Source organism: Lepus europaeus, chromosome 11 (assembly GCF_033115175.1).
Source record: "Lepus europaeus isolate LE1 chromosome 11, mLepTim1.pri, whole genome shotgun sequence".
NCBI classification, from domain to species: Eukaryota; Metazoa; Chordata; class Mammalia; order Lagomorpha; family Leporidae; genus Lepus; species Lepus europaeus.
The window spans coordinates 116,011,385-116,037,836 of record NC_084837.1 but is presented as its reverse complement, the minus strand read 5'-3'; the positions used below and the strand labels follow the sequence as shown (position 1 = coordinate 116,037,836).

Here is a 26,452-nt window from a genome sequence, read left to right as displayed (position 1 = left end):
AGCAGGTGTGCAGCACTACATGTGTCTGGCAGCTGTGTGGCCATACATGTCACGTGTGGCAGGTGTGCAGCACTACATGTGTCTGGCAGCTGTGTGGCCATACATGTCACGTGTGGCAGGTGTGCAGCACTACATGTGTCTGGCAGCTGTGTGACAAGAGCCACCATCACACGGTGTGTCCCCCTCCTCACGTGAATCCCATGAGAATGGTTTTTGGGGTTGTCACTCTGACGCTATACATCGCCCATTAAGAGCCGGAAGGGTTTCTGGAGTGCCTTTGGAGATTTCTGGCTGCTTGTTCGCACTCTTTGGCTGTCTTGGAGTTTCGGAGATCCGACGCTGCGGAAGCACTGTGCTTCAGTTCACCAAATCCCACTCTCAGACCGGTGCGGGCCCTCTGCTGGGAATAAATGGTGACAGATAAGCTCCCTGACCCTGAAACTTAGGTTCTGTGGGTGGGGGACACTGCAGGGAAGGACCCGCATGGGAGGGACACATGTGAGGGACCCATGTGGCGGTTATGTATGTGGGAGGGACACGTGTGAGGGACACATGCGGCAGTGATGTGTGTGGGAGGGACACGTGTGAGGGACCCATGTGGCAGTGATGTGTGTGGGAGGGACACGTGTGAGGGACCCATGTGGCAGTGATGTGTGTGGGAGGGACACATGTGGCAGTGATGTGTGTGGGAAGGATACAAGTGGCGGTGACGTGTGTGGGAGGGACACATGTCAGGGACATATGTGGGAAGGACACACATGAAGGACACATGTGGCTGTGGTGTATATGGGAGAGACCCATGTGGGAGGGACACATGTCAGGGACATATGTGGGAGGGACACACATGAAGGACACGTGTGGCAGTGGTGTGTGTGGGAGAGACCCATGTGGGAGGGACACATGTCAGGGACACATGTGGGAAGGACACACATGAAGGACACATGTGGCTGTGGTGTATATGGGAGAGACCCATGTGGGAGGGACACATGTCAGGGATATATGTGGGAGGGACACACGTGAAGGACGTGTGTGGCAGTGGTGTGTGTGGGAGAGACCCATGTGGGAGGAACATGCATGGGAGGGACACATGTGGCAGTGGTGTGTGTGGCAATGACATGCGTGGGAGGGATCTGCGTGGAGGAAGTAGGTGCTGTGAAGGAGGAGAGGCGGGCTGAAGAGAGGACATGGTTCAGGTAGGGTCAGGTGGGCCTGGTGGAGACCGGAGCCCTGAGGACCACAGAGTGAAGCCGGCAGCCTGGCGTGCAGGTGCTGAGATCGGTAGCCTCCCCGGCCTGCTGCCCAGGCCACCTGGGGTGCTCAGTTCTGCAGCGCTGCTTCCCACTGCAGCACAGTGTGTGGGGGGGCCCAGAGCCCTGGGGGCCGAGGGGACGCATGCTCCCGGGCTGCCAGGTGTGTGACTAACGAAACCACAGCGCTCGGCTTTCCTGGAAGAGGTTGGCCGTGCCCACAGGGCTGCAGGCTCCTCCTGCTGCAGGCCCCAGCTCCTGCCTGGGTCTCTGCATGTCGTCTGGCTTGCAGCCGTGGGGCAGGCTCCTCTGCACCCCTTTTACAGATGAGGACACTGAGGCCGGGGCAGGCGGTGAGTGGCCGAGGCCCTGCAGCCAAGGAGCCGTGATGCTGATGGGGGGCTGGGGACCTCGTTTCCCGCCAAGGCCTGTTTGGGTATGGATGGCATCACTCCTGGGCCGTGCGGAGTTACCGACTTAGAAATCAACCTGCTGTAGTGTGGTTGGATTTTGGGTCCCGCCTGAGGTTACCTTGGCCAGGGCCCGACCCAGTGATGTCCAGGCCTTCACTGGCACCCCAGGAAGAGGATCGACTGGGTCTGGCCAGGGCACTCGGAGGAAGCAGCCTCCTCTCCCAGCACTGTCTGGAGACCCTGCTGTCCTCGAGGCTCTGCCCAGTTGTGGGGGGTCGGGTCTGGGGCAGCTTCTGTGGCCCCGTGCCTGTTTGACCAATGGTGTCATTTTTAAGCTAAGCCCTCCAAAAGCGTGTCACTGTGGGAGTTGGCGTAGGGTTACTGGTGCTGTCCTGGGCCGGCAGGCGTCCGCGTCCGGGTTCTCCTCTCCTGCTGGTCCTTCACGGAGGGCCTCCCGCGTGGCTGTGCCTGAGCTGCCTGGCCCTTGGCGGCCCCCCTGCCCCCAGCTCCTGCACAGCAGGGCAGAGGCCACGCCATGCGTCTGCCTCGTGGGGGTGGCCTCACCCTGGTGAGCAGCCTGCCTGGGTGTGGTTCTTTCTGGAGAGCCCAAGGCCAGCGTGCTGCCCTTGTTCCTGGGGAACAAGGAGCTCAAGAAATACCGGTGCTCCCGCCCACCTACCTCATTCAGTGCCCCCAGCAGACACCCAGCCAGCTGGGTCTCCAAACGCCAGCAAGCCCCCCAGGCGAGCCCCGGCAATGCTGCCCCCTGCGTGGTGTGCGGGACCTCCCCCTGTCCTTCCCGTAGGGTCCTGCCGGGCACCCCTGCCTCTCCAAACTTCTCCCCCGGCCCAGCCCCTGCGCGACAGGTGGGAGGAGGTGCGGGGCTGGAGCACCTGCTGCAGGTCTCCCCTAGGTCTGTGACGGCTGCTGTGGTCCCCAGCTCTGCGGCAGCCCACGTGTGTGCTGCCGTTCCCACCTCAGGCCACGCGGGTCCCTAGGCTCCAGGTCTCATTAAGTGCAGGCTCTCCAGGCCTGCTGGGGCACCTGCTCATTAGCATCAACATGGGGTTGGGCGGGTCCTGGGATTTTCAGATGGGAGGGGGAAGCCTCAGATGTCTGTGGGCTCTCCTCCTCATCACCCCTCCTGTGTTCTCCCTGGGTGGGGGTGATTTCAGTTATGCTAGAGGCCTCAAAAAGTTTGAGGGCTGGGTGTTGTTTGCAGGATAAGATGCCGGCTAAGGGGCAGGTGTGGGGTACAGCAGCCACATCGCCTTCTGGGCCTTGCATGATCCATGGAGGAGTATCCTGTTTGAGTCCCACCTCTGAGTCCGGCTTCTGGCGCATGCACACCCTGGAGGCTCAAGCAGTTGGGTTCCCACAACCCAGGTGGCAGCCCCAGGTTGGACTCCAGCCTGGCCCCGTCCTGGCTGTTGCGGGCATTTGGGGAGTGAACCAGCAGATGGAAGGCGTCTCTTCATCGGCCTCTGTCTCTGTCTCTTCCTCTCCGTCTTCCAAATAAAACTGAAAAAGAACTAAATGAACATTTTAGAAGATGCTGATCGGGACACCACGGCCCTGCATCGGAGTGCCTGGGTTCGCTTCCCGGCCCTGCTAATGCACACCCTGGGAAGCACCACTGACGCCCGAGTAATTGGGTCCCTGCCGCCACCCGAGTGGGAGACCTGGGCTGGGCTCTGGGCTCCCTGCTGGCTTGGCTCAGTGCCAGCTGTGGTAGGCATTTGGGGAGTGAACCAGCAGAAGGGAATTCTCTCTCTGCCTTTCAAATACACCAAACCAGATGTGGGCTCCCGCATTCCTGAGGTTAGCTGTGGGCAGAGGTCAGGAGCGGTGGGCCTCTTTGCAGGAGGCTCTCAGGGCGCTGATGACCGGAGGCCGGGTCTTAGGCAACGTCCACTTACCCGAGCGGTCCTCCCGGAGCCTGGGGCGTGGCAGCTCAGGGAGCCGAAGTCACCCAGGGCTGCTCTGTGTGGAGCTGGGATTCCAAGGTCGCATGTCCTCTCCAGCACGCGCTGCTGTCCTGGGCCCGCTGCTCCTACCCACACCTTAGTCAGGGCTGGGGCCAGCAGGGCTCCATACAGCTGTGCCTCCCATGGGGGACCGTGGAGGGCAGAGGGGCAGCGACCGTCACCCCAGGACTTACTCTTGTCAGGCACAGGGGGTGGCCTGCCCTGTCGTCCCCTACCTACTCTCTAGCATCTGTCGCTGTCCCCACTCACGGGGAGGGGGACTGGGCTCCTAGAGAAAAATTGTCCAGACTTGGATGCCCTGTGGGGAAAGGTGTGGAGATGGCACCCGAGTCTGTCCCGTGGCCAGCCCTCCACGTGATGGCCTCCTGTGGGTGACCAGCCCTCCACGTGACGGCCTCCTGTGGGTGACCAGCCCTCCACGTGACGGCCTCCTGTGGGTGACCAGCCCTCCACGTGACGGCCTCCTGTGGGTGACCAGCCCTCCACGTGACGGCCTCCTGTGGGGTCTCCACCACGTCACGTCCAGGGGCTGGCTCGGACGCCTTCTCCACGTGGTCATGACCCGGCAGTATGCCTCCTGCTGGGCGACATGCTCACGGCCCCGCCTGCTGTGTGCTTCCTCCTCAGAGTCCTGGGCTCCCTCCTGCTGCTCGGGCTCCCGCTCATCTGTCCGCAGTCCTCCATGGACCACAGAAAGGTAAGCGGCCGCCCAGAGCCGGCTCCTGCAGCCACCGCCAGTTCTGGGGGAGGGGGCGTAGGGGCACCACCTGCACAGTACCTTCCCATCCCGCCTTGGCCTTGGACTTAAAGATGAAGCCATGCCCATAGTGAGGTTCCGCCCTGTGTCCCCATAGAGCGGCAGCTGAGGCATGGTTGGGAGCAAACTCCACAAAGGCCTGTGCAGGACTCAGAGAAGGCACTGTGCAAGGGGGCATCAGTGTGGAGCTTTGACCCCCTCCAAGGGTACCGTCAAGGTCAAGGGGAGGGGTGGTGAGAGAAGAGAACCCCTAATAGGGAACTAAGGCTGGTGATTGCAGGACAGCCACTGCCAGTGGCAGTCAGGCAGGGAGGGGGGCAGGGAGGGGTCAGAGAGGGGGAACGTGGGTCCGTCCTTCCTCCCACGCCCATCTCCTGTTGGGAACTCCCTTTGGCTGAATCCAACCAGGAGACAAAAGATGAGAGGCCTTGGCTCAGTCCCCACAGGCCACACTCCTGGGCCACTGGTGTGGGGGAGAAAGATGCAAAGGGCATTGGGAGGGGTGGGTGCGCAGCAGCCATGGTCCCCCTCAGCTGTGGGTGGGTTACAGCAGGGAACCACCGACCCCTGTGCAGGGCAGAGGCACAGCATCAGCCATGGTCCCCATTGGGCTGTGTGGGTCACAGCAGGGACTGTCCACCCCTGTGCAGGGCAGGTGCACAGCATCAGCCATGGTCCCCCTTGGGCTGTGTGGGTCACAGCAGGGACTGTCCACCCCTGTGCAGGGCAGGTGCACAGCTCCAGCCATGGTCCCCCTTGGGCTGTGTGGGTCACAGCAGGGACTGTCCACCCCTGTGCAGGGCAGGTGCACAGCTCCAGCCATGGTCCCCCTTGGGCTGTGTGGGTCACAGCAGGGACTGTCCACCCCTGTGCAGAGCAAGTGCACAGCTCCAGCCATGGTCCCCCTTGGGCTGTGTGGGTCACAGCAGGGACTGTCCACCCCTGTGCAGGGCAGGTGCACAGCTCCAGCCATGGTCCCCCTTGGGCTGTGTGGGTCACAGCAGGGACTGTCCACCCCTGTGCAGGGCAGGTGCACAGCTCCAGCCATGGTCCCCCTTGGGCTGTGTGGGTCACAGCAGGGACTGTCCACCCCTGTGCAGGGCAGGTGCACAGCTCCAGCCATGGTCCCCCTTGGGCTGTGTGGGTCACAGCAGGGACTGTCCACCCCTGTGTAGGGCAAGTGCACAGCTCCAGCCATGGTCCCCATTGGGCTGTGTGGGTCACAGCAGGGACTGTCCACCCCTGTGTAGGGCAGGTGCACAGCACCAGCCATGGTCCCCCTTGGGCTGTGTGGGTCACAGCAGGGACTGTCCACCCCTGTGCAGGGCAGGTGCACAGCTCCAGCCATGGTCCCCCTTGGGCTGTGTGGGTCACAGCAGGGACTGTCCACCTGTGTGTAGGGCAGGTGCACAGCTCCAGCCATGGTCCCCCTTGGGCTGTGTGGGTCACAGCAGGGACTGTCCACCCCTGTGTAGGGCAGGTGCACAGCTCCAGCCATGGTCCCCCTTGGGCTGTGTGGGTCACAGCAGGGACTGTCCACCCCTGTGCAGGGCAGGTGCACAGCTCCAGCCATGGTCCCCCTTGGGCTGTGTGGGTCACAGCAGGGACTGTCCACCCCTGTGCAGGGCAGGTGCACAGCTCCAGCCATGGTCCCTCTTGGGCTGTGTGGGTCACAGCAGGGACTGTCCACCCCTGTGCAGGGCAAGTGCACAGCACCAGCCATGGTTCCCCTTGGGCTGTGTGGGTCACAGCAGGGACTGTCCACCCCTGTGTAGGGCAGGTGCACAGCTCCAGCCATGGTCCCCCTTGGGCTGTGTGGGTCACAGCAGGGACTCTCCACCCCTGTGCAGGGCAGGTGCACAGCACCAGCCATGGTCCCCCTTGGGCTGTGTGGGTCACAGCAGGGACTGTCCACCTGTGTGTAGGGCAGGTGCACAGCACCAGCCATGGTCCCCCTTGGGCTGTGTGGGTCACAGCAGGGACTGTCCACCCCTGTGCAGGGCAGGTGCACAGCTCCAGCCATGGTCCCCCTTGGGCTGTGTGGGTCACAGCAGGGACTGTCCACCCCTGTGCAGGGCAGGTGCACAGCTCCAGCCATGGTCCCCCTTGGGCTGTGTGGGTCACAGCAGGGACTGTCCACCCGTGTGCAGGGCAGGTGCACAGCACCAGCCATGGTCCCCCTTGGGCTGTGTGGGTCACAGCAGGGACTGTCCACCCGTGTGCAGGGCAGGTGCACAGCACCAGCCATGGTTCCCCTTGGGCTGTGTGGGTCACAGCAGGGACTGTCCACCCTGTGTAGGGCAGGTGCACAGCACCAGCCATGGTCCCCCTTGGGCTGTGTGGGTCACAGCAGGGACTGTCCACCCCTGTGTAGGGCAGGTGCACAGCTCCAGCCATGGTCCCCCTTGGGCTGTGTGGGTCACAGCAGGGACTGTCCACCCCTGTGCAGGGCAAGTGCACAGCATGAGCCATGGTCCCCCTTGGGCTGTGTGGGTCACAGCAGGGACTGTCCACCCCTGTGCAGGGCAGTTGCACAGCACCAGCCATGGTTCCCCTTGGGCTGTGTGGGTCACAGCAGGGACTGTCCACCCCTGTGCAGGGCAGGTGCACAGCTCCAGCCATGGTCCCCCTTGGGCTGTGTGGGTCACAGCAGGGACTGTCCACCTGTGTGCAGGGCAGGTGCACAGCTCCAGCCATGGTCCCCCTTGGGCTGTGTGGGTCACAGCAAGGACCATCCAGCTGTGTGTAGGGCAGGTGCACAGCTCCAGCCATGGTCCCCCTTGGGCTGTGTGGGTCACAGCAGGGACTGTCCACCTGTGTGCAGGGCAGGTGCACAGCTCCAGCCATGGTCCCCCTTGGGCTGTGTGGGTCACAGCAGGGACCATCCAGCTGTGTGCAGGGCAGGTGCACAGCTCCAGCCATGGTCCCCCTTGGGCTGTGTGGGTCACAGCAGGGACTGTCCACCCCTGTGTAGGGCAGGTGCACAGCTCCAGCCATGGTCCCCCTTGGGCTGTGTGGGTCACAGCAGGGACTGTCCACCCCTGTGTAGGGCAAGTGCACAGCTCCAGCCATGGTCCCCCTTGGGCTGTGTGGGTCACAGCAGGGACTGTCCACCCCTGTGTAGGGCAGGTGCACAGCACCAGCCATGGTCCCCCTTGGGCTGTGTGGGTCACAGCAGGGACTGTCCACCCCTGTGCAGGGCAGGTGCACAGCTCCAGCCATGGTCCCCCTTGGGCTGTGTGGGTCACAGCAGGGACTGTCCACCTGTGTGTAGGGCAGGTGCACAGCTCCAGCCATGGTCCCCCTTGGGCTGTGTGGGTCACAGCAGGGACTGTCCACCCCTGTGTAGGGCAGGTGCACAGCTCCAGCCATGGTCCCCCTTGGGCTGTGTGGGTCACAGCAGGGACTGTCCACCCCTGTGCAGGGCAGGTGCACAGCTCCAGCCATGGTCCCCCTTGTGCTGTGTGGGTCACAGCAGGGACTGTCCACCCCTGTGCAGGGCAGGTGCACAGCTCCAGCCATGGTCCCCCTTGGGCTGTGTGGGTCACAGCAGGGACTGTCCACCCCTGTGCAGGGCAAGTGCACAGCACCAGCCATGGTTCCCCTTGGGCTGTGTGGGTCACAGCAGGGACTGTCCACCCCTGTGTAGGGCAGGTGCACAGCTCCAGCCATGGTCCCCCTTGGGCTGTGTGGGTCACAGCAGGGACTCTCCACCCCTGTGCAGGGCAGGTGCACAGCACCAGCCATGGTCCCCCTTGGGCTGTGTGGGTCACAGCAGGGACTGTCCACCTGTGTGTAGGGCAGGTGCACAGCACCAGCCATGGTCCCCCTTGGGCTGTGTGGGTCACAGCAGGGACTGTCCACCCCTGTGCAGGGCAGGTGCACAGCTCCAGCCATGGTCCCCCTTGGGCTGTGTGGGTCACAGCAGGGACTGTCCACCCCTGTGCAGGGCAGGTGCACAGCTCCAGCCATGGTCCCCCTTGGGCTGTGTGGGTCACAGCAGGGACTGTCCACCCGTGTGCAGGGCAGGTGCACAGCACCAGCCATGGTCCCCCTTGGGCTGTGTGGGTCACAGCAGGGACTCTCCACCCGTGTGCAGGGCAGGTGCACAGCACCAGCCATGGTTCCCCTTGGGCTGTGTGGGTCACAGCAGGGACTGTCCACCCCTGTGTAGGGCAGGTGCACAGCACCAGCCATGGTCCCCCTTGGGCTGTGTGGGTCACAGAGGGACTGTCCACCCCTGTGTAGGGCAGGTGCACAGCTCCAGCCATGGTCCCCCTTGGGCTGTGTGGGTCACAGCAGGGACTGTCCACCCCTGTGCAGGGCAGGTGCACAGCTCCAGCCATGGTCCCCCTTGGGCTGTGTGGGTCACAGCAGGGACTGTCCACCCGTGTGCAGGGCAGGTGCACAGCTCCAGCCATGGTCCCCCTTGGGCTGTGTGGGTCACAGCAGGGACTGTCCACCTGTGTGTAGGGCAGGTGCACAGCACCAGCCATGGTCCCCCTTGGGCTGTGTGGGTCACAGCAGGGACTGTCCACCCCTGTGCAGGGCAGGTGCACAGCTCCAGCCATGGTCCCCCTTGGGCTGTGTGGGTCACAGCAGGGACTGTCCACCCCTGTGCAGGGCAGGTGCACAGCTCCAGCCATGGTCCCCCTTGGGCTGTGTGGGTCACAGCAGGGACTGTCCACCCGTGTGCAGGGCAGGTGCACAGCACCAGCCATGGTCCCCCTTGGGCTGTGTGGGTCACAGCAGGGACTGTCCACCCGTGTGCAGGGCAGGTGCACAGCACCAGCCATGGTTCCCCTTGGGCTGTGTGGGTCACAGCAGGGACTGTCCACCCCTGTGTAGGGCAGGTGCACAGCACCAGCCATGGTCCCCCTTGGGCTGTGTGGGTCACAGCAGGGACTGTCCACCCCTGTGTAGGGCAGGTGCACAGCTCCAGCCATGGTCCCCCTTGGGCTGTGTGGGTCACAGCAGGGACTGTCCACCCCTGTGCAGGGCAAGTGCACAGCATGAGCCATGGTCCCACTTGGGCTGTGTGGGTCACAGCAGGGACTGTCCACCCCTGTGCAGGGCAGGTGCACAGCACCAGCCATGGTTCCCCTTGGGCTGTGTGGGTCACAGCAGGGACTGTCCACCCCTGTGCAGGGCAGGTGCACAGCTCCAGCCATGGTCCCCCTTGGGCTGTGTGGGTCACAGCAGGGACTGTCCACCTGTGTGCAGGGCAGGTGCACAGCTCCAGCCATGGTCCCCCTTGGGCTGTGTGGGTCACAGCAGGGACCATCCAGCTGTGTGTAGGGCAGGTGCACAGCACCAGCCATGGTCCCCCTTGGGCTGTGTGGGTCACAGCAGGGACTGTCCACCCCTGTGTAGGGCAAGTGCACAGCTCCAGCCATGGTTCCCCTTGGGCTGTGTGGGTCACAGCAGGGACTGTCCACCCCTGTGCAGGGCAGGTGCACAGCTCCAGCCATGGTCCCCCTTGGGCTGTGTGGGTCACAGCAGGGACTGTCCACCCCTGTGTAGGGCAAGTGCACAGCTCCAGCCATGGTTCCCCTTGGGCTATGTAGGTTACAGCAGGGACTGTCCACCCCTGTGCAGGGCAGGTGCACAGCACCAGCCATGGTCCCCCTTGGGCTGTGTGGGTCACAGCAGGGAACCGTCCAGCCCTGAGCCTCATGCTGACCTGCAGTGGGGCAGGTGCCTGAGCAGTGTTTCCTTAGACACAGATGCAGGATGCGACTGAGTAGTCCCCACCTCACCGACTGCTACCTGGGAGCCCCTGGTGTCTCCCTGTGTGACATTCAGGCTCCCAGGCGGAAGGCAGATGCTTGCTTCTCAGTGTGACAGAGTTGTTCAGGGCCTGAGAGGGGCGTCTGAGAAGAGAGGTGTGTGGCTTTGCCCACCCAGGGTCCTTCCTGGGAAGGGTCTCTGCCTTCTCCTGTGATGGGTCTGTTTCTTGTGTTCCTGCTGTGCCCAGGCCAGTACATGCCTCTTGGCCTGCATCCCCTGCTCAGCTGTCTGTTCTGTGAGTGTGGGGTCTTCCTGGTCCCTCCATGCTCTCAGCTCCATGGCCTGTGAGCGGCAGGTGCACAGCAAAATGCCTGTTGATTGACTCGCAGATGGAGTGCAAAGCCTGGCTGAGGCCTGAGCATCATGTTGTTGGGTTTGCTTGGAGTTCTACACCTGGTCGCGTCATCGTATCACCGCATTGTAACACAGCAGGCACCGCCGTGGGTCTGTGTTGTGAAGCAGCATCATTCACATCTGGAGGGATAGGGCCGTTGGTCCCAATACCAGTTCCTCCTCCCGCCTGCTGCTGCCATCTCCCCGCCCTGGTGGTTGTCACATTGTAACTGAAGCTAATTCACAGGCGACCATTTTACTTTGCTCGCTCGCTCTCGCTCGCTCTCTCTCGCTCTCTCTGATTTTTCCAGCTGACCTGGATACGAACGCACAGCCTGGGATCGATCCCCAGATGGGTTCCACCTTCCTCTTTCTTAAGGCTCTGAGAAGTGGAGGGAAGGGGGGTTCTGAGCTGCTCTGAGTATCCCGTCCAGATGTTACCCCTTTTATCAAACCAGTATTAAGAACTTCGCGGTAGAAAGAGAGGTCGAGTTTCATGTATGTGTGTGTGTATGTGTACGTGTGTATGTGTGTGTCTGTGTGTATGTGTGTGTATGTGTATATATGTGTGTGTCTCTGTGTGTGTGTCTGTGTGTGTATGTGTATATGTGTGTGTCTCTATGTGTGTCTGTGTGTATGTGTGTCTGTGTGTGTGCATGTACGTGTATGTATGTGTGTGTGTGTGTATGTGTGTCCATTCCTTGACTTGCAGGATGTGCATTTGAGAGTCCCAGATACACGTGTGTTGGCTGCCAGTGTCACCGCTGTTTGCCCAGGAGGAGGGGGCGGGTGGCGTTTGGGCAGTGGGCAGTGGGCAGGTGCACACTCTGGATGCCTCACCAGAGCTTGTGAGCCCCTGGCTGCCGTCCTGGACCTGTTCTGCAGACCCAGGTGGCAGCACAGTGCCAGTGGTGACGGCACCCGTTCCTTCCTCCAAGGCCACCAACACAGCAGTGCTCATGAAAACCCAGGTCGGCCACCTCTCTCCTAAGGGGCACTGTGAGTACTTCGGGGGTTGTCAGCCGCAGTAACTCTGCTTTTGTGGCCTGAATGCCGAGATGGGTGGCTGAGTATGGCCCTGTTCCAGTACAACTGATGTGCAAGAACATCTGTTGAGCTAGGTGTGTGGACAGCTGGGAAGGGCTTAGCCGTGTGTGTCTCTGGAGCTTGGTCTCCTCCTGGAACTGGAAGAAATGCAGAGAATTTGCGGGGGGAGGGGAAGAAATAAAAGTCCATCTCTTCTGATTGGAGCAAGATGTAGGATTGCTATCGACCTGTTTTCATGACTTAGAGAAATCTGGACTGAATTGTTGCCGACCCCAGCTCCACTCCCCATCTTCAGCAGCGAGCAGCCGAAAGATTAGAACACCATTTTCAGTGAGTTCCCTGGGGACAGCGCCATTAATCTGTGCGCGCCGCAGCCTAGTGTGTGTGTGTGCACAGGGCTGCCGAGGCTCGCTGCTGGCCTCTCTGACGGGCGTGCGGAAGCCGAGGCTGGCCGCTGGCCTCTCCTGATGGGTGTGTGGAAGCCGAGGCTGGCCGCTGGCCTCTCTGACGGGCGTGTGGATGCCGAGGCTGGCCTCTGGCCTCTCTGACCGACGTGGGGATGCCGAGGCTGGCTGCTGGCCTCTCTGACTGGCATGTGGAAGCCGAGGCTGGCCGCTGGCCTCTCTGACGGGTGTGCACAGGGCTGCCGAGGCTGGCCACTGGCCTCTCTGACTGGCATGTGGAAGCCGAGGCTGGCCGCTGGCCTCTCTGATGGGCGTGCACAGGGCTGCCGAGGCTGGCCACTGTCCTCTCTGACGGGCGTGTGGAAGCCGAGGCTGGCCACTGTCCTCTCTGACGGGCGTGTGGAAGCCGAGGCTGGCCGCTGGCCTCTCTGACGGGCGTGTGGATGCCGAGGCTGGCCGCTGGCCTCTCTGACGGGCGTGTGGATGCCGAGGCTGGCCGCTGGCCTCTCTGACGGGCGTGTGGATGCCGAGGCTGGCCGCTGGCCTCTCTGACGGGCGTGTGGATGCCGAGGCTGGCCGCTGGCCTCTCTGACGGGCGTGTGGATGCCGAGGCTGGCCGCTGGCCTCTCTGACGGGCGTGTGGATGCCGTGGCTGGCCGCTGGCCTCTCTGACGGGTGTGCACAGGGCTGCCGAGGCTGGCCACTGTCCTCTCTGACTGGCGTGTGGAAGCCGGGGCTAGCTGCTGGCCTCTCTGACGGGCGTGTGGATGCCGAGGCTGGCCGCTGGCCTCTCTGACCAGTGTGTGGATCCCAAGGCTGGCCGCTGGCCTCTCTGATGGGCGTGCACAGGGCTGCCGAGGCTGGCCGCTGGCCTCTCTGACGGGTGTGCACAGGGCTGCCGAGGCTGGCCACTGTCCTCTCTGACTGGCGTGTGGAAGCCGGGGCTAGCCGCTGGCCTCTCTGACGGGCGTGTGGATGCCGAGGCTGGCCGCTGGCCTCTCTGACGGGTGTGCACAGGGCTGCCGAGGCTGGCCGCTGGCCTCTCTGACTGGCGTGTGGAAGCCGGGGCTAGCCGCTGGCCTCTCTGACTGGCGTGTGGAAGCCGGGGCTAGCCGCTGGCCTCTCTGACGGGCGTGTGGATCCCGAGGCTGGCCGCTGGCCTCTCTGATGGGCGTGCACAGGGCTGCCGAGGCTGGCCGCTGGCCTCTCCGAGGAGCCTGCGGATGGACACATTGTGCGCTCCACTTAGTCCACAGCGCAGGCAGGAGATGACAATCCCAAGAGCACTGCCTTTCTGAACCCTGCTCCGGCGCCGGGCTGCGGCTCTGTCGGAACTACTCCAACATAGTCAGAAGACAGGGTCCCAGCTGCGGAGCGTGAGTGGCTCTTTCCAGATGGTTCTACCCAGACGGGCTCCCCTTGCTCCTACAACACGCGTCACGGGAACATTTGCTCAGTTTCCACCCACCCCTGCGACGTGGCAAATGATTGTATTTTAAAAGCTCTCTTGGTTTCACTCGTGGATAAGGTGAGACAAAGGGCAGGAAACCCTAAACCGTCTTTAATAGAAAGAGTAAGATACGCATGCGCGTAGGTTGCAGGCAGCTCTTCAGGGAAGGAGACCCTGCTGCCTGCCCGGCGCAGGTGCACTGGGTCCCTCCGCCCCTGCTCTACACAGGGAAGCGCTAGGAGGCTGCAGATGGACGGCCAGACGTGGGCGTCACTCACAGCCGCTTAACTTCATTTGAGGTTCATATTTTTATTAAGAACACGCGTGTGCAGAGTTGAAAACGACAAGCAGGAAGTCAAGACTCCCCGCCAGGGCCGCCAGCCGAAGGGCACTCCAACCTGTTATTTATAAACTTTGGACAAGGAGAGCAGGGGCGCTGCAGAGCGGGGAAGGGGCCGAAGGCTGTGCTGCTGGCCGATAAGCTGGTCTCAGGGCGGCGGGAGGGGCCTCCAGGCAGGAGCTGGGACTTCGGGTCCCTCGGCAGTGCCTGGCGGCTGGATGTGGAACGGGAACCTGCATAGGAGCCAGGAGGAGCTTCAGGTTTCACAGAGCATCTCACGGCGTGGCCGCTGCTCTAAGGAAGAGGAAGGGAGGGGACAGTGAGCCTTTGGGAGAGGCATTAGGGAATCTTCGTGTGAAGTCGGCACGGATTTCTTTTTAATTTTTTAAGATTTGGTTTATTTGAAAGGAAGAGTTGGAGTGGGAGGGGAGAGAGAAAGAGGAGAGAGAAGAGAGAGAGAGAGAGAGAGAGAGAGAGAGAGAGAGAGAGAGAGATCTTCCATCCACTAGTCCACTCCACAAGTGCCTGCAGCAGCCAGGGCTGGGCTGTCCTGAAGCCAGGAGCCTGGAACTCCATCTGGGTCTCCCATGTGGGTGGCAGGGACACAAGTACTTGAGGCATCTGCTGCTTCTTCCCAGGTGCATCTCTCTCTCTCTCTCTCTCTCTCTCTCTCTCTTTTAAAGATTTATTTATTTTTGAAAAGCAGAGTTACAGAGAGAGAGAGAGAGGTCTTTCATCTGCTGGTTCACTCCCCAATTAGCCGCAATGGCTGGAGCTGGGCCAATCTGAAGCAGGAGCCAGGAGCTTTATCCAGGTCTCCCACGTGGGTACAGGGGCCCAAGGACTTGGGCCGTCTTCCACTGATTTCTCAGGTCATAGCAGAGAGCTGGATTGGAAGTGGAACAGCCAGGACTCAAACAGGTGCCCATATGGGATGCTGGCACTGCAGATGGTGGCTTTACCCGCTACGCCACAGCACTGGCCCCAGGGGCATCTCTGGAAGCTGAGCACTGAAGTGGCTCCTCTGCCCCTAGGTGTTTATCACACGAGACGAGACCACGCAGCGGCCAAATCACGCACACAACAGTGTTCATAGCAGCTCCATTTGCAGTTACCCCAAACTGGCAGCAAGAGAATGGGTAAATATAGTATACATAAATAATAAAAATAAATAAAAGTGATACTGATATAATCATATGAGAATAGCAAATGGAAATATAAACCGATGCCGTCTCCAAGCTCACACCTGCAAGCACACAGCACCACACGAGATGAGGGAAGGCAACGAGATTCGCCATCCCACCTGAAGCGCACGAGACCGTCGTCCTGCAGAACCCTGGGCTTTAGCAGCGGGGGCCCAGGGTCCCTCAGACGTGGTGAACAGAATCCTAGGGTTCCCCCACCTCCTGCCCTGAGAGGGTTTCCTGGCCTCAGTGCCGGGAGACGGGCACCAGGCAGCACCCCGGGGCTCCTTGAGTTCAGAGGGCGCCTGGGTCAGCCAGGACAGAGTCCCAGAGAGGAGAGGATGCCGCGTGGTGCTGGTGAGCCCTTGCCTCTGAAGCCGGGGACGGGAATGGTGGAGAGAATGATGGGAGCAGCGCCCAGGGTCTGCGCAGGGCCAGGAGTGGTGATGCTTCCAGCACGGAGCTCATGGTTACCACCTAGGAGCCGCCAAGGGGACGACACGGCCTCAGGCTGAGCCTGCGCTACACCTGCCAGCAAGTCCTAGAAGCAACCATGGGAAGATGGAACTGCCTCTAAATTAGCCGTGTCCCAGGGCCGACCTGGGAGGGTAGGAGTACGGAGACCCAGGGTCAATGCAAGACGTCCGGCACTCAGAGGTTGCCAGGCAACATCGAGGCAGAGAGACAGAAACATTTTCTCAACAGGGAGAAGAAAAGCCACCTGCTTCCCGGCAACTCAGAACTCGCCCACTCCAGAATTAATACAGTAACGTTAAAGGTTAGCCACACAGTTCTGCAGAGCTTTGGGAAATATGAAAATACCCAGAGATCAAACTGCCTGAGCTGTGCCTGTGGGGTTTGGGATGGAAAGTGGCTGGGGTGAGGTTGTTGGTGGACTAGAAGCTGTAGGAGAGAAGACACCTGAATGTGAAGCTTTAATAATGGAAACTCTCCACAAGGAAGCACAGAAGGAAAAAAAATTTTTTTGAAAAAGATTTTATGTATGTATTTGAAAGGCGGAGTACAGACAGAGAGGAGAGACAGAGAGATCTTCCATCTGCTGATTCATTTCCTAAATGGCCACAATGGCTGGAACTGAGCCTATCTGCAGCCGGGAGCCAGGAGCTTCCCCCAGGTCTCCCACGTGGGTGCAGGGGCCCACGGGCTTGGGCCATCTTCCACTGCTTTCCCAGGCCATAGCAGAGAGCTGGGTTGGAAGTGGAGTAGCTGGGACTAGAACCCACACCCATATAGCATGCTGGTGCCACAGGTGGAGACTTAGCCTACTGCGCCACAGTGCTGGTTCCAGAAAAGAGAAGTTTTAAAAGATGAACTGAACGTCAGGGAGCTCTGTGGACTCCCAGTGCCAGCAACGTGGAACAAATGGCAGGATATCCTGTCATGGTCGAACTGCTTCCAACCAGCGATGGGCAGAAAAATGCAAAATTCGCTCTGGAGGAAACACACCTTATGTACACAGGGACAGAAGCTGGTATGACAGGCGAATCCTTGACTATGTCACACATGTGGGAGGTGTGGCCCCTTTAAAGTGCTGGAAGTACAGCCATCAACTTGGGTTCTTTCCAAATGAAGGTAGAATGAAGACATCTCGAGACACACAGATGCTGCACCACACCTGCCCCCAGAGTTGTCAAGGGGAGTTCCGCAGGCAGGAGAAAAATGTTCAGAGGGAACGGGGTTCTGCACGAGGGAACCATGTGGGTCCATGTAGAAGGATTTTTCTGACTATTTAAATTTCTTTTAAAGATTTTATAAATAAAAGTCGCAATATGGGGGCCAACATTGTGGTGTAGTCGGTAAAGCCACTACCTCTGATGGCGGCATCCCATATGGGCACCTGTTTGATCTCAGGTGCTCCACTTCTGATCCAGCTCCCTGCTAATGCCCCTGGTAAAGCAGTGGAGGATGGCCCAAGTGCTTGGACCCCTGTACCCATATGGGAAACCTGGAATAGACTCCTGGCTCCTGGCTTTGTCCCGGCCCAGCCCTGGCTGTTGTGCCCATCTGGGGAATGAAGCAGGGGATGGAAGATTGAGCTCTGTCTCTCCCTCTCTCTCTCTCTAACTCTGCCTTTCAAATAAATAAATATTTTTTAAAAATATGCGTATGAATCTGCAACAATGATTAGGTAAAATATATGACAACAATGGCATAAGTTCCAGGAAAGGTTGTAAGGTTCTTCTTGTATGTAAAATGGTATTCTGTTATTTAAAGGAATGCTGTGAAAATTAAAAATGTAAGCTATAACCCCAAAGCAGCCACCAAAGTAACAGAGAATTTTAGCCCAAAATGCCAGAAAAAGAAAATAAAGCAGAATCCTGAAAGAACTCAGTTACATAGGGAAAGATTCTCTGTGTATATGTCAGGAACTTCAGTATCTAAGAAAACCATTCTCCCCAAATCAATCTATAGATTTAACACAATTCCGATAAAATACTGGGAAGTAGACATTTTTTTGCAGGAACAGATAAATATTAAAAAATCCCTGTGGAGGGGCAGGTGCTTGGTGCCGTGGTTGGGGCATTGCTCGAGACGGCCACATACCACATCAGAGCGCATGGGCCTGAGCCGCTCTAGCTTCCTGCTAATGCACAGCTCGGGAGGCTGCAGGTGATGGAGCCCTGGACTGAGCATCCAGCTCCTGGCTTGCCCAGCTGCTGTGGGGCATTTGGGGAGTGGACCAGCAGGTGGGAGAGACCGGTCTCCCCGTGTGAGATGGCTGTGTGCACCTGTGCCGAGAGACTGAGCGCGTCCCTGAGAGGTTGGGAGCAGCTGTATGCTGTTCTGCAGGATCCAGGAAGGAAGCTTAGTCACCCACGCTGCAAAGTCAGATGGCAGGTTACACTCTTGTGTGTCAAACACCCCGAAGAATCCACAAGAAGACTGTCAGCCCAGCAAAGCTGCAGGGTCCAGGAAACTATGTGCCTGTGTGTACACTAAGTATGACCAATCTGAATGGGAAATTAGGGGAGCACTGCCATCCACAGTAACATCAGAGGGAGAAAAGTGCTTGGGAATTAACCAAGGAGGTAAAGACTGGAGCAGTGAAAGCTAAAACGCTGCTGAGAGAAGATAAAGAAGATACAGACAAACGTAAGACATCCCATGTTCATGGATGGGAAGACTTGATCCTGTTAGGATGTCTGTATGTCTATGCTACCCACAGTGACTCGTGCATGGATTGCTGCCCCTGTCGAAATCCCAATGACATTTTCTGTGGAGATAGGGGGAAAAAAACTCCCTAAAGCGCAGGTGAAATTTTAGGGAAACCCCAAGTTGCCAAAAATAATCTTAAAGAGGGGAATAAGGGCTGGTGCTGTGGTGTTGTGGGTAAAGCCACTTCCTGCAGTGCTGGCATCCCACTGGGCATCAGTTTGAGTCCTGGCTGCTCCACTTCCAATCTAGCTCTCTGTTATGGCCTGGGAAAGCAGTAGAAAATGGCCCAAGTCCTTGGGCCCCTGTATCCACATGGGAGACCTGGAAGAAGCTCCTGGCTTCAGATCAGCCCAGCTCCGACTGTTGTGGCCATTTGGGGAGTGAGCCAGCCGATTGAAGATCTCTCTCTCTCTCTTGCTCACTCGCTCTCTCTCTCTCTCTGCTTCTCTGTAACTCTGCCTTTCAAATAAATAAATAATAAATCTTAAAAAACTAATTTGCATTCCTGCCAACAGTGCATAAGATTTCTCTATAAAAAGGGGGAGGGGGGGCAAAGCCGGAGGACTGACACTTTCTGTATCAAAACTGACTACAAAGTCACAGTAACAGAGTGTGGTACTTACAGAGAGAGGGACATGTCAACCATGTTTGAAACATGAGTGAAACAGATCCCAGACAACAGCTCTAGCGTTTGTGGCCAATGGCTTTTGACCATGGCCATTCAATGGGTAAGGGTAGTTTTTTTTTTTTAAACAAATGGTGCTGGGAAAATTAAATATCCACACATGAAAGTGGACCACTTGGGCCTCCTGCTTTCTACATCAGAGGCCGTGGTCTGAGTCCAGGCTGCTCTGCTTCCAGGCCAGTTTCTTGCTAACGTGCACCCTGGGAGGCAGTGGGGATGGCTCACGTGGTTGTGTCCCTAGTGCCGCCTGCCCTTGTCAGTACCCACCCCAGAACCACAGCGTGAGGGAAGTGGATCCCAGCAGGTGTCGGCCAGGGCGCTTTCTAATGAAAGATAGAGCCGGCTGTCCAGAGGAGCCACGAGCATTTCTGTGTACGAGGAATGGAGAAGGTGAGCGACCTCTGGCTGAGGCTGCCCACATCTCCTGGTTTCAGACCCAGTGGTAGGAAGATCCACCTTGCTTCCGTGAGGAGTGGAGCTGTAGGTGGCAAGCCCTCACAGTGCTGCAGGAAGAAAACCTCCTGGGTGTTTGGTTTGGGAATAGTGGGAAGACCTGGCCCTGAAGCTGCTTCCTTGTTGGGGGTCCTGACTCCCCTTCAAATCTTAGATTGCCTCTCTGTGGGTAGGTGGCAGAGCAGGGAACACATGGCTCCACCCTTGCTTGTGGGCTCTGCACGCCCTGCCCTTTGGGCTCTCTCTCTCTCTCCCTCTCTCCCTCTCTCCCTCTCTCCCTCTCTCCTTCTCTCCTTCTCCCTGTTCCTCTCTCTCTCTCTCTCTCTCTCTCCCTCTCTCTCTCTCTGTCTCCTTCTCTCTCCCCAGCCAGGCTGAGCCGCCTTGATGTGGCTCTCTATCCTCCCAGCTTGTGCAGTCTTCCAGGGCTACAGAAGGAAACCCTGGCCGGCTCCCTCCCCTGCTATGGCTCCTTTTGCTAACGCTGTCTGCTGTGGGTCCCTCAGTCTCCAGACTGAACAGAGACGTGGACGACCTGGAGAAACGGGGCCTCAGACTCTGTGTCAGGACGCCCCGAGCCACGCCAAGGACCCTCAGAGGAGGCAGAGGCAGGCTCTGGGCCTCCAGTGGAGGAGCCTTCGAAGCTGGGGCCAGCACCCCACATTTTTCATGCAAAAATGGAACGCGTCGAGGTTGGAGCGTTCCTGCGCTGTGACACCCTCTGCTCTGATTTCTTAACTCTTTTTTTGGTATTTAATTGCTCCTAAGTTTAGGGGCAAGAAATCTTTGTTTTTCTGTATGTAAATATTTCTTTTTTCTCCCAAGTATTTTGCTGTCTCACAGAAACAGGCCCACAGCGCACGAGTATAAATTCCTTCTTTGGAAGTTTACAGTCTCGTCTGTAACAGTATTTCAAAGTAAATGCAGCCTGAGTTTGTTTTTCTTGTCCGAACAAACTGTCCCTAATGTCTGTGCCTCAAACACAAGCAGAGAAGCCAGACTGGAAGAGTTCACGGTTCCGTGCGTTCCCACCTCAGCAGAGTGACCCTGGGGCAGTCCATGGTTCTGAGAAAAAGGGTATTTTGTGACTTTCATTTTTTTCTCCAAAATCTTCATTCCCTCCCATGCTTATACACACAAAACTCAAACCATAAAAGGTGTTTTTAAAATAACTCTTAAATTCCCCGCTGTGTTCTGGTTCCAGGCCAGGATGCAGTCAGAACAAGGTTCTGAGAGACAGAGGACTTCGCACTTGGCCACGGATCTCAGTGTTTGGGGAAGAAATGGAGCCTGCTTGCTAAGGCCCACCTTCTCCTCCTGGGAGGTGCGGTCTGATTCTTTAAGAAAGAATGTCTCTTATTGTTTTCAATCTACTTGAGAGGCAGAGTGACAGTGAGAGGGAAAGCAAGAGAGAGAGAGAAGGGGGGCAGTCTTCCATCCGTGGGTTCACTCCCCAAATGCCAGCAATACACAGGACTGCACTAGGTTTGGGCCGGGAGCTTAGAACTCCATCCAGTCTCCCACATGGGTGGCAGGGACCTGGGACATTGTCGGCCTCCCAGCATGCATTAGCAAGGAGCTGGATCAGAAGCGGAGGAGCCAGAACCCGGGTGTGGGCTGTGAGTGTTCCGAGTAACTGCCTAACCACTCTCTATCGTGTCCACCCTTGATTCTTTATAAAAAGTTTTTAAAAGTGTATTTTTAGGGAGGGAGGGGGAAAGGAGGAAGGAGAGAGAGAGAGAGATTGATTGATTGATTGATTGACTGATTCCCCCATCTGCTGGTTTCCTTTCTAAGCACAGCAGGGCTGAAGCTGGGAACCTGGAACTCAATCCAGATCCCCCACGTGGGTGGCAGGGACCCAACTGTTGAGCTAACACCTGCTGCCTCCTTTAGGCTGTGCATTAGCAGGAAACTAGAGTCAGAGGCCAGAGCTGGGATTCGAACCCAGGTCGTCTGCTGTGGGGCACTGTCATCTTAACTGTGAGGCTAAACTCCCTGCTCCTGGAGGGTGGAGGAAGTATGCCAGCTGTGGGAGACGGGGTTGAATTCCTGGCTCCTGGCTTCAGCATGGCCCAGCCCTGACCCTTGCAGGCATTTGGACGGTCAGCCAGTGCATGGGGGCTCTCTCTCTCTCTCTCTCTCTCTCTCTCTGCTTCTCAAATAAACTTTTTGTAAGGTCATGGAAAAGGGGAATTAAAGAGCAATTTATGTTGCTGTAGTTGTTGCTTGTCGTTGCTGTGACTAGTGCTGGTTCTGCTGTACTAGCCAGACATGAGCCCTGCTTATCGAAGCCGTCCCTTGGGCAGTCACCGGCTCCTCTGTCCAGCCCCAGCTGCGGCCGTGTCAGCCTGGTGCTGTTGGGTTCTTTCCTGCAGGGCTGCCCTGTGCACTGTCAGGTGGCCAGCGGCCTCGCTGGTCTGTCTGCCGGTGACGATGACCGGGACATCGCCAGGCATTGCTGAGTGTCCCTCAAGGCGGCCCCGTGGCCGCCCTGCTGTCCAGGGAGACTGCTGGCCGCCTGCCGTCTCGTCAGGCTGGGCTCCCTCCTTGTGAGTCGCACTGTGAGTGCCTCCTAAACCGTATGTGGGTTACTCGGCCTGCTCTGGACGGAGGTCTCCCTGGTGGAAGTGGACCCTCCTCTGCTGCAGAAAGCGGGAGGAGGGGTCCCTCCCAGGGCTTCTGGGCCGGCTGCCCTTGAGACAGCCCCAGCCTCTGCAGCTTCCGCAGTTCGCCGTCCTCTCTGTAGAGAAGCCAGGGGCGCGTAGGGCTCTGGCTGTGTGGCCGGGGCACCGTGGACCTCCAGCCAGGTTTCTGCTGTCGCCGATGAGCTCTGCTGGGTAGCGTGGACCCCATGCATGCTGGGGGGGGGGGGGGCGGGGCGGGGGTGCTGACTCTCGGGCCGACACTTGTATCCGTGAAGCACGGATGAGGGGAAACCTCAGGTCGGAGACGGCGAGTCCACTGCTCCCACGTGGCTTCCAGCCCGGGCACCTGCTGCCTGTGCTCCTCGCCCTGCCTGCCCCGCAGCCCTGCCCGGGTCTCAGAGGGCTTCTCCCGGTTGTGTTCTAGGCAGAGCAGGCTCCTGTGCTCCAGCCGGGTCCCTGACAGCTGCCCGCTCGTCACCCTCACCTCCGCACGAGGAAAGGGGCAGCGTTGCTTCTGTTCTGTTTTCCCAGCCCTGAGGTCCTGCCTGAGAGCCTCCGTTTCTTCCCTGGATTTGGGCTGAGCTGACAGACAAGGCTCGTGGAGAGGTGTAAACTGGACTTCTAGAGTGGGTTAAATCCTGAGGCCAGCTGCAGGTGTGCCACGGTTCCCTGGGACAGCAAGTTGTCAGCTGAGACGGTGCGGGCTGCACAGAGCTACCCCTATTACAGGGCCCCATGGGACTTTTACTGCTGGGAACATTGTTCAGAATGTGTGGGCCACTAGGAGGTGTGGCGGCTTTTTCCCATGATGTCGAAAGACAGTGGGGTTGGGTCCTGACTCGGACCAAAACCCATGCACTGGGGCTGGCACTGTGGTGTAGCGGGTTAACCTCCTCCTGCAGTGCCAGCATCCCATATGGGCAGTAGAAGATGGCCCAGCACCTGCCCCATGTGGGAGACCTGGAGGAAGCTCCTGGCTCCTGACTTTGGATTGACCCAGCTCCGGCTGTTTCAGCCATTTGGGGGGCAGACCAGTGGATGCAAGACCTCTCTGTCTGTAACTCTGCTTCTCAAATAAATAAACCTGTAAAACAAACAAACAAACAAACAAACAAACCACGCCTTACCTGAGTTCTCTTTCGCCTGCCCTGGCTTCCTTCTGCCAGGGTCCCGTGGATTTTCTTTTAATATTCCACTTTGTATCAATACCCTGGCCTTTCAGAGGGTTGGCCCTGTATTGTTTTCTTTTTCTTTCTTAAAACATTTATTTAATTGAAAGGCAGAGTTATAGGCCGGAGTTGGGGGGAGAGACAGAGAGAGAGGTCTTCTATCCTCTGGTTTACTTCCCAAATGGCCTTAACAGCCAGGGCTGGGCCAGGCTGAAGCCAGGAGCCAGGCGCTTCTTCTGGGTCTTCCACGTGGGTGCAGGGGCCCAAGCACCTGGGCCATCTTCTGCTGCTTTCCCAGGCCATAGCAGAGAGCTGGATCAGAAGTGGAACAGCCAGGGCTTGAACCAGTGCCCATATGGGTTGCTGGCACCGCAGGCAGCGGCTTCACCTGCTACGCCACAGCGCGGGCCCCTGTTTTTGTGTTCTTTAACCATACATCTTTAGGAAGTACTGGGAGAAGATGAAGGGCCTGGCACGTTAGCGCGGGTGAAGTATGTTTAATCTTTGTGGTTGATCCTGAGTGCCACAGAGAACATCCTGTCCTCTCCTTTGTTCTGCTCCGGTGCTCGCGTGGGAAGCACACAGGACGCGGACACGTGGCCTGCACGGGGGAGGCCTCCGGTTCCTTCTGGATTTGTTCTTGGACCTTGCTGGGATGTGTTTGCCGTACGTGCCGGCCCCTCCTGACGAGGTGCAGGGCCTGGCCAGAGTCTGGGAACGCAGGGGAGGCGACGGTAAGGACACCATGGTGGTGAGGCGGTGACAGCCGTGTGTCGCCTGCCTCTCCCTGCCGTGCTGCCTGCAGTCTGTTTCCTGACCCTGCAGTGACCTTCTGTGGCAGAAGCCACCACTGTACCCGTGTCACAGATGTGAGGGAGCACAAAGAGGGGATCTCTAAGTTAGCACTTAAAAGCCTGGCGTAATTACTCAGGGGGCTGATAGAATAACTGGTTTAAAATGCAGTGTGGGTTGGTGCCATGGCTCACTTGCTAATCCTCTGCCTGTGGTGCCGGCATCCCACATGGGTGCCGGTTCTAGTCCCAGTTGCTCCTCTTCCAGTCCAGTTCTCTGCTGTGGCCCGGGAGTGCAGTGGAGAATGGCCCAGGTCCTTGGGCCTCTGTACCTGCATGGGAGACCAGGAAGGAGCACCTGGCTCCTGGCTTCGGATCGGTGTAGTTCCGGCTGTAGCGGCCATTTTGGGGGTGAACCAATGGAAGGAAGACCTTTCTCTCTGTCCCTCTCTCTCACTGTCTGTAACTCTACCTGTCAAATAAAAAAATGCAGTGTGGAGAAAAAGGAAGAGGTGGGGTCTTAGGGATGGGAAATGGCAAACAGGAAGCTGGAGCAAGGCTGGAGGTGTGCTCTGTGCCTGGGCAGTGGGAACCGTGTTCTGTACAGGGTCCGGCTCTGGCCGGGGGGACCTGTCCCACAGAGCAGCGACTTACGGGGGCACTTCATCAGGTTCACAGGAAGTGGAATGAGATGTTCGTTTTGGTGCAGAAAGTTCTCGAAATCCATGCATGGCTTTTGCTAATGCACATTTTCCATCAACTTTGTTTTTGAGGGGCTGAGAGGTGAAAACCGAGACCCTGAGAATGAGAGAGACAGACAGACAGCTCCCAGCCTCTCCCCATGTGCCCAGAACAGCAGAGGCAGGGCTGAGGCTGAGCTTGGAGCTGGCCGCTCAGTCTGGGTCTCCCACGTGCGGCTGGGACCCGACCCCTTGCCCATCAGCACTGCCTGCCAGGTGGACTCTTAGCAGGAAGCTGGAGCCAGGAGCCAGAGCTGGGACTCAAATCCAGGCGCTCCAGGATGGAACACGGGATCCCGACAGGTGTCTTAACCCCACATCCCTCTCACAGTTCCAGTGGCCGCTGAGTTACCTAAGACTCCCCCACCCCCCACACACACTCCCACCCCCGCAGCTGGATGGGCAGTCCTGCCCCCAACTGGCTGTTTGCGTGACTTTGAGTTCAGGCTCCCAAGGGCAAGTTAGCAGAGCTGGCAGGGCCCAAGGTGCTGGGTTCTCAGCCTTCCAGGCTGTATTCCCAGAGCCTTGCACAAGTCCCTTGACCGTGTGCCCTGTGCCCTGACCGTCAGATCCCGGGGAGAGAGCAGTGGTGAGCGAGACAGCAAGGTGTTTGGGGTAGGGCACCTGTGAGAACGGATGGGCACCTCTCCAGACAGAACCTGAGTGCCCAGTCACTCAGAATGGGGAAAGCAAGGCTGCCTGGTTACATGGAGCGGATACACCTGGCAGGCCAGGCGGGCGGCTCAGCAGAGCTGAGAGCTGAGCGCGGCCTTTGTTCAGACTGGGCTTTCTAAGGGGATGGGTCCAGTTCTCTCCCCCCCCCCTCCAGGACAAAGGGGGTTTGCTGGGTATAAATTGGGAATTCCCCCCAGGTTTTTCGACCCAGGGCTATCGTATGCCCACCTGGTGCAGGGCAGAGGGGCGGGCAGAGGAGCTTCCCCTGGGGGGCCTGCCTTGGAGGAAGGCTGTGAAGGTTTTCTTGCCCCCTGTTATCAGGTGGGGGAGAGGATCGTCCTGGGGAGCTGCCCTCGAGGGAAGGGCCGAGACCACCTGGACCGTTACCGGGCCTGGGCAGGACTCGGAATGTGAAGTCCTGGGCTGCTGCCGAGGGGAGCCTCTGCAGGCGCTGCTGGCCTCTGGCCCCTCTCACACAGAGGCTGATTTCTAACTTTCCACCTGCCACTGCCAGTCCCTGTCCCCCAACCCAGCCGCGCAGCCTGGGGCAGCGGGGACACCAGCAAACGCCAGCCCCTCCCTGAGCTCAGGTTGCAGAGGAACACGGGGCTCTGCTGGACCAGGCCTCTGCTCCAGACCCTGGAGTTCACGGCAGGCGGGCACAGAGGGGGGCAAACCAGAGGCAGAGGGTTTTCCACACGTGGGACACGCCTCGTGGAAACGCAGCCTGTCCGCCGGGGCGGGCAGCAGGATGGGAAGCCGGATGGTGCCCAAGACCTGTTCCATGCAAGCTGATGGGCTGGGTGCAGGGCGAGGATTGCACTGAAACACCTGCCCACAGGTGAGTCCCGCCCCTTCTCCCTTGCTGAAGGCTGAGTGGAGGACGAGCAGCCCCTCCCCTCTCAGTGCACGAGGGTGGCTGTCGGGTGTGTGCTCCCTGCTCTGGGCCTCTCTGGACCGACTGGTGCATCTGTTGTCTTTCTGCTGGGGCCGGAGAAGCTGCCGTGCGGCCAGAGGTGGCCGAGTGCTGCTGCTTTCCCGGTGCTGGACGCCGGCCGGTGCTCGCTAAGAAGCTGGATCCAAAGGCAGCGGCTTTGACGGCTCCCAGGCCGTGGAATTGGAGACAGATGCTCGGCTGGCTCCAAGTGGAGGTTAACTTGTCAA

At 58.9% G+C, this 26,452-nt stretch overlaps 1 protein-coding gene across 3 annotated transcripts in view; it reads left to right on the top strand.

The window, feature by feature from the left end:
• The window catches only part of THSD4 (thrombospondin type 1 domain containing 4), a 409,353-nt gene that overhangs the window by 30,886 nt on the left and 352,015 nt on the right, over nucleotides 1–26,452 (top strand). For all 3 annotated transcript variants that reach the window (XM_062206542.1, XM_062206540.1, XM_062206539.1), the window contains exon 3: nucleotides 4,276–4,345. In XM_062206542.1, coding sequence (XP_062062526.1) covers nucleotides 4,276–4,345 — 70 coding nt within the window. The remainder of the gene's footprint in view (nucleotides 1–4,275; nucleotides 4,346–26,452) is intronic.